The sequence below is a fragment of the Haemaphysalis longicornis genome, unplaced genomic scaffold (genome assembly GCF_048455015.1).
Source record: "Haemaphysalis longicornis isolate Haplotype H1 unplaced genomic scaffold, Haemaphysalis longicornis Haplotype H1 scaffold_5, whole genome shotgun sequence".
In the NCBI taxonomy this organism is placed as follows: Eukaryota; Metazoa; Arthropoda; class Arachnida; order Ixodida; family Ixodidae; genus Haemaphysalis; species Haemaphysalis longicornis.
In genome coordinates, this window is record NW_027526385.1 from 80,945,539 (window position 1) to 80,952,940 (window position 7,402).

At 47.4% G+C, this 7,402-nt stretch overlaps 1 protein-coding gene across 1 annotated transcript in view; it reads left to right on the forward strand.

Moving 5' to 3' along the window:
* LOC144139786 (DNA-directed RNA polymerase III subunit RPC5-like) overlaps positions 1 to 1,912 on the forward strand; it is a 38,734-nt gene extending 36,822 nt beyond the window's left edge. The window contains exons 15-16 of the mRNA XM_077672044.1: positions 495 to 625; positions 1,431 to 1,912. Of these exons, the coding sequence (XP_077528170.1) occupies positions 495 to 625; positions 1,431 to 1,487 (188 nt within the window). The 3' untranslated portion in view covers positions 1,488 to 1,912. The remainder of the gene's footprint in view (positions 1 to 494; positions 626 to 1,430) is intronic.
* The last annotated feature ends 5,490 nt before the right edge of the window (positions 1,913 to 7,402 follow it).

A 7,402-nucleotide genomic window follows, 5' to 3' on the forward strand; every position in this document is an offset into this window, starting at 1 on the left:
ATCTTTATGAATGATGTGCGACGCATTATCAAAACAAAACAGGTACAGTGACATGTCATTCATGGCTGCAGCAAGCAAAAAAAGAGATTGTGATGAGAGGGTGCAGTACAACAAAACCAGCATGCAATTAAAGTGCAGAGTGAAAAGACAGCAACAGCAACGTACGACAAACGTCACTATTAAACAATGTAAGATGCGGCCAAAGAAACTGATAGTGGAGTTTAAACATTAAAAACGTACAAGTGAAACTGCGGGCACGCGCGCATTCTCATACACGAATGCCCATACACAAAGATGTATAATCAAGATATGAAGGTTTACACAGACGACTATGAGTGCGCCATGATAGAGAAGTCAGAGAATCCTATCTTATTCACAAATTCAAATCCATGACATCAGGCTTAAACGGAAACATTGGCACATTTACCTTTTTGGCGCACTCATTAAAGAGAGATAGCATGACTGACTGCGTGCGTCTTTGCGGCCTCGTGCAGACGCGGTGATGCAGTCGGCCGCAGCGGGGGGTGCCAAGGCACGCCAGGTGAGGCGTCGGCCGCGCTCCCGCCACGATTCGACGGCCAGCGAACGCAGCGGCTCGGCCACCAACAAGACCCCTGGCGCGAAGGTAACCCATACCGCACGTGTACTTATTCCCACTGAGTTTTGGGCTACACCAAAAGTGCAGAGCTGCGTACATACTTCGTGTGCCATGAAACTGTTGCTCAGCCGAGCGAAATGCACCGGCCATCTTATGTTTTGTATTTTCGTGGCTTGCCCTCCGCAAGCGCAGGGCGTTTAAGTTTACGTGCGGGGCAACGCTTTTTTGCAACGTACCACCTTCGTAAAATTTTACAGAAAACATGCTTCTAATGACTGTGTGCCATGGCATATCTACGTACATTGTCTCGTTGTCATTACTGTTCTTTGTCTATGCAGGTGGTAATGATCTCGATGATAATCGGCCATTGATTTTTGCTTGGAGCTAGTCATAGATGAAATTTTTAATGACAGTTCATAGCAGATACTAAAAAAATGCCGTGACACAATACATGTGCTACCGATCCCCTCTCCAAGATGTTTAAGGGGATCTATGGAGGCCCCTGCCCCTTGTCCTTGCTCTCAGTGATGTGCGTGCATGTGCATGTGAGGCTGAAGGACGTGACTGCGTAGCGGCACGCGTGATGGCTTCAACGCTGTTCAGATTGATGCATATTTCTTCCCAAGTACTGTGCTAATGCTTTGACTGTTCATCCGCACCCCTTTGCCGTTTCGAATTCGGTGTTCTACGCCATTACTCCTAAAAAATTGTTTTTTTTTTTGCTTGTTATTGTAATCTCCAAGTCACTTCGAGTACTGGGACCAGATCTGCATTCCTTGTTGCTTGTGTGGTGGTGTGGCTATTTTTCGACAGACCTGTTTTTGCTATGCAGACGAGCAAGGCGGCCCGGCCATCGACCTCATCGGGGCGGACAGGAGGTCACCACTGACAATTGATTGGCAGCTATTTTGCGAAATTCCCCATCATTTCTTTCGTGCATGTGCAAGGTTGGGGACTTGGATGAAACATTGTTTCTTTATCATTCAATGAAGCCCAAGTATTCGGCTCTGAATCAAAACAAACTCGCAGCTGTCTCTTCGGGGGTCCCACAAGGATCTGTCTTAGGATCACTTTTATTTCTCATCTACATCAATGACATAACATTGAACATTACATACAAAATAAGGTTATACGCGAATGTTCGCGTGGTTTATAGGGACATAGAGAATGACGTTCATTCTCCCTCCCTGCAGTGCGACCTTGACCGAATCCTCGCCTTTTGCATAAGTGGCACATGCACCTTAATCCGCACAAAATGTAGTCATATTAACTTCAGTAGAAAACGAGTTAACATTATCCAAAACTACCACTTAGATAACGTTCCAATTAAAAAAGTAGATCACGCAAAATATATCGGGTGTTTTCTTTTCATCCGACCGTTCATAGAACAAACATGTGGAATACATCACCTTACAAGCTGGACGTGTGCTTAATTCTATTTTAAAAAATTAATAAAGCTCCACAAGAAGTCAAACAATTAAGGCCGGTAGTTAATAAGAAATTTCGCTTTTAAACGTTCTAGGGCCCAAAAGTGATGCCCTTTTATTTCGGATAAAAAGCATATACTCCACAAAAATCGGTTGTTTCGCCCTTTAACACAACGAACATTCGATTTTATTCTTTGCACTGAAAATTTTGCATCAATTCCTCAAGCAAATGAGCCTGTCGTGTTATTTCTTTAATCCCAAACCGAATGGGCTATAGTTGCAAAAAGGCTTATTGGTTGTAAAAAGTCATGCTTGCAATGTTTGTAACCTCGAGTGAGTTAAGGGAAGGAATAATTAATGTGCATTTGGTAGCTGATTGATAACCTACAAACACTTTCAAAGGCAAATAGAAGTAGAGCTATAGAAAGGAAAGTTCTTCAGCTAAGATTGATGGTAGTACGATTGACATTATGTTGTAGTTCAACTCTGCTTTTAATGTTACATTTCTATCTGTTGTTTGTCAGTGGTAGGGATTGGATTGAGGCTGATGAAGTTCCTCGTAGCAGGCGTGGTTTTCCCCTTTTAGACTTACCCAGTGTTGACGAAAGAATTCGCCTAATAATCATCTCTTGCAGCTCATGTTGTGTACTTGTACGTCTTGCTTGGCATTCAGCAATGTGACCTTTCCCTCTATTGCTTTTTTTTTAGGCGCAACGGCCACCGCTGGTTTCTTTCTAAACAGCGATGTGCAGTCTTAATAAATAACATCTTTTTCCTCGAGAATGTACGTGGGCCCTTCTGTTGTATAGAAGTGCGGTTCTGTAGGATACATGCATGGCCATAAAGATATTAGGGGGTTTGAAATAAATCTTTCACACATTTGGGTTTTTCTCTTCCTTTTTTCGGTTGGGTGATATTGAGTTTTCTGTTGCTTGTTGTTGATTGAGTCTTGGTTTCAAAGCTGCGTTTACACTTCCGGGGTGGTGAGCATCATTTGAATGGGAAAGCATTAGCTGGCCCATCGAGCAGAAAATCCGCCGTGTCCGTAGCGACGAAACGGCTCCTAAAATTGCCGATAGTGCTGAAGGAACATAATGGTAAAGTAATTGAGTTTACCTGAAAATTATAAAAGCATGGGACTGGATGGGAATCAAACCAAGGATATTCGAAACTTTAGTCCAGCGAGGCCTTTTACTTGGGAAACGTTGCCAACAGGTACTGAATTGCAACAAGTTTGCCGTTGTTTGACATGATTTCAGTATCAGCATTAAGGTAATCACGTTAATGCTGAATAAGCATAACACATCAACCTGTCCCACCCAGGTTGATTAGGCAGGGTCGGTCAAAACTGTCGGGGGCTTGTGGACTATTCATCAGTTGCGATTTGGCTGCGAATTGTGATTGCATTTCTATGTGAATACAAGCCCGCCACCTGATTATGACGATGATGATTAGTGGCTCTCGCTTTGAATCGGGGCGTCGGTTGTCAGCAACCGACTTGCCTGTTTTATTACGCTTACTTGCCCTACTCCCAGCTAACCTAATAGATTTGCTTCCTCCCTCCCATCTCCCCTTCTTCCCTGTTTTAAACTCATTGCTCCCACACCCCTTTTTTCTCCCCTCGCTGTTCGAAATTCTCATCCGTATGATTAATCCGCCTGCGTACCCATCCCTTCTCTATTTTTCCTCCGCCACCACTCCAGTCGCCTATTCGTCATCTCTATGGCCTTGCAGTTGAGGCTCCCCCTCGCCCCAAATCCCAAAGCCTCCGCCAGAGGCGTTTCCCCCTCACCGCATGGTGGTCGTATCTCTGTGCAGCCCCTTACAATATGGTCGATAGTTTCCCGATCACTGCCGCAGCATGCACATGTTTCATCCAGCTGCCTGCAGCTACCCGTGTATGCCCGGGTTCTCAGGCACCCCGCCCGTGCATCGAAGAGCAATGCACGGCCTCTCGTATTGCCATAGAATATCCCTCCTTAATTTCCCGACTCTCTACCCTATAAGTCTCCAGTGTTTTTTTCGCTTCCATTCTCTGTGCCCACTTTGTCCTCTCTGCTGCCTTTACCTGCTTTTTAACTGTTGCGTAAACCCCACTTTCCCCTACCGACTTTCCGTACCGCTTGGTCAGCTGTCTGTTCTTCCGTCTCCACCGCGTGCCCACGCTACACCCTCGCGGCCCATTTTTCGTCCTCCATGTCACGAAGTGGCTCCTCAAACTTTATCTTGCTCTGCGCCTCCCTCACCTCGAAAGACGACCAGCCCATATCCCCCTGTACGAATTCATTTGTAGTTTTGCTGTGGGCCCCTAGGGCCAATCTGCCTACCGCCCTCTGATTTACCTCCAGGCCCGCTTGGGTTGCATGCACAGAACCGAATTTGCGAAAGTTAATCCTGGTACCAAGACTCCTTTCCAGACTCCCCTTACCACCTCGTATTTGCTGTATCACCAGAGGGCTCTATGCTTCATTATAGCCGCGTTCCGTCTTCCTTTCGTCTTAAGGTGAACCTCGTGCGCCTGCGTGTAATCTTCGCTGTTGTTCAGACATACTCCTAAATACGTATACTCTTTCACCCATGGTATTTCTACTTGCTGCCCTGATACTGTTTCGTGCTCCGCGCCGTCGTTAAAGACCATGATACCTAATTTTTCTCTGCCAAAGGATAGCCCAAAGTGCGTCGCTTCTTCACCGCATATATCCATCAAGCCCTGCATACTTATCCGGTTGTGCGCCATGAACAATTTATTTCGCCTGCATACATTAGTCCCGGAACCCGTTGTTCCACCACCTGCTCGTTTTTCATGTATGATAAGTCGAACCCCAGCGTACTGACTTCTAGCTTCCTTTCTAACCCCGCCATGTAGATCATGAACAGCAGCGGATAAAGAAGACATCCTTGTTTCAAACCCTTGTATACAGGCCTATTGTATTTTATCCCCTCCCACACTATTTGCACTTGGTTCTCCCGGTATAGCTCCCTGAGTAAGCTAATGAATTCTGCCCCCACTCCTTCGTCCTCAAGAATACTCCATAGCCGCTCCCTGTCTACATTATCATACGCCGCTTTAATGTCCAGAAAGGCTAACGACAAAGATCGGTTTTGCATCTTCGCCACCTCTATGCATCGGCTTAAAAAAAAATAAGTTGTCGTCTAGTCTTCTGTCCTTTCGAAACCCATTTTGAAGTTCCCCTAATATCCTACTTTCTTCTCTAGTTCGAACTTCACTGCCTGCATTGATAACCTGTACTGCAGTGACGTGACGGTTACTGGCCTGTATGCACCCAGCGCCACCTGCTGCCTCACTTCGAACACTCTTATTGTTTTGAGCACAATAGTATAGCCTAGGGGTAGAACCATATTGGCATGAATGACCAGGATTCTAGTCCCAGTAGTGCTGAAAGTTTTGCAAGATGCGGTTTTTTTTTCACTGTAAAATGTTCTTTTGGCTACATTCCACCCATTCTGTTTGTTAATAAGGGTGGTTTGGTATCCTTTAGGTTGGTCCAGCTAGGGTTGGTGCACGCACATCAACGCGTTTAAGCTTCAGCGCCCCATCGGAACTGCCTGCCCTGCGCTTATCTCGGATAGGAATGTCGCTTCGCTGCGACGTCAGTGTAAATCTCCACTTCCCGTTAATCGACCAGTTTTGGGCAAAATAAAGGTATCATTATCAGCATATATCTAACTGAAATGCTTGAATATTCGCTTGGTGGGATGCGCCGGTGATGATTACCGATGTGCGTTTGTATTAAATTATTTACGACTCTTCTTGTGGAGGCTACATCGATACTATGTGGTGCTGTAACGAGTGATGTAATGTGATGTCCCATTCTATTATTGCTGCATTGTCGCTTCCACTAGCACTAACTGCGACTAAACATTCAGATAGGGGTGCTTCGTTGGACTGTCTTTCTTACCCCAATTTCCACTAGGTATAGCCAGCTCGAGTTTGTCTAGTTAGTTGTTCATTTACTTGTTCTGTCACTTCTGTGTCAAAATTTTTTCACAGCTTCTCGTTTGTGCCCGAACACCAGTAGTTGCGTTTACATTGTCTGTTTCTGAACTAGTGCGGTAGCCTTCGTTGCATGTCTGTTCCGGCTTGGAACTGTCCGCAAAGGAAATCAGTGGCGTAGACAGAAATATTAACAGCAGCTTGGTGCGTTGGCATTAAAAAAAATAGCCTGAAAAAAAAAAAAAAAAAAACTCGACGCGAGGCGCACGGCACCCCCTGCGCGCAGTGGATGAAACACCAAGCGCCTGTGACCGAGCGCCTTGAGAGAAGTGCCCGGCGTCGCCCAGGCTTGCGCGTGGCCTTGCGCCACGCAAGGAAAAGAGAGAGAGAGAGAGAGAGAGAGAGAGAGAGAGAGAGAGAGAGAGAGAGAGAGACGCAAGGAGATCCTGCCTTTGTCGTCGTCGTCTTCGGCGCAGCGGACCCACGGCGTGCCGGTAGCTACAGGGCTCCCCCTCGTAGAGCCGCAGGCCACTGTGTTACCACATGGCGTTTTTGGGCGGTTAAGCTCGGGAATTCCGGGGCAGGGTCATTGAGACGGGTAAGTCTTGGGTGGATCGGAGGGAGACGACTTAAAGGCCGACTGCACTCAAATTTTCGACAACGTAAAAATAATGTCACCTAATAGTACATATAAAAAGGGTGCGAACTGCAAAATACTGCGCTTCAAACATCAACGCGCGCGACACAAACGGCTCGCGACATAAGTGAGTTTTAGCTGACCGTCTTTCACGGTCCGCTCCGCTCCGATAGCAAGCGGAAGCGCCATTGCGCATGCGTGGCGCGCTTGGCCGCGTTGCGCTGAGCGGGCTGCCGATACCGGAGCGGAGCGTCGAAAACGGTCAGCTAAAACTCTCTATTAGCGAGTTTTAGCTGACCGTTTGTCACGGTCCGCTCCGCTCCGATAGCAAGCGGAAGCGCCATTGCGCATGCGTGGCGCGCTTGGCCGCGTTGCGCTGAGCGGGCTGCCGATACCGGAGCGGAGCGTCGAAAACGGTCAGCTAAAACTCTCTATTAGCGCGTTTTAGCTGACCGTTTGTCACGGTCCGCTCCGCTCCGATAGCAAGCGGGAGCGCCATTGCGCATACCTGGCCCGCTTGGCCGCGAACGGCCTCCGGTTGCGCTGACCGTGATACCGATACCGGAACAGACCGTCGAAAATGGTTAGCTAAAACTCTCTATTGGCGTTTTCGGGCGTGACGTACGTGATGGAACGGAAGCGGCCGCGCCAGGACCGGCGGCCGCTCAGAGCCAACGTTTATCTATAAACGTTGCTCAGAGCCGCCTTCAAATGAGCGTGGTAGCTGGCGTTTTCGGAACCGAAACTGAATTGAAAAGGCGGCCATAGCGGTGGCCGGGCGTGAC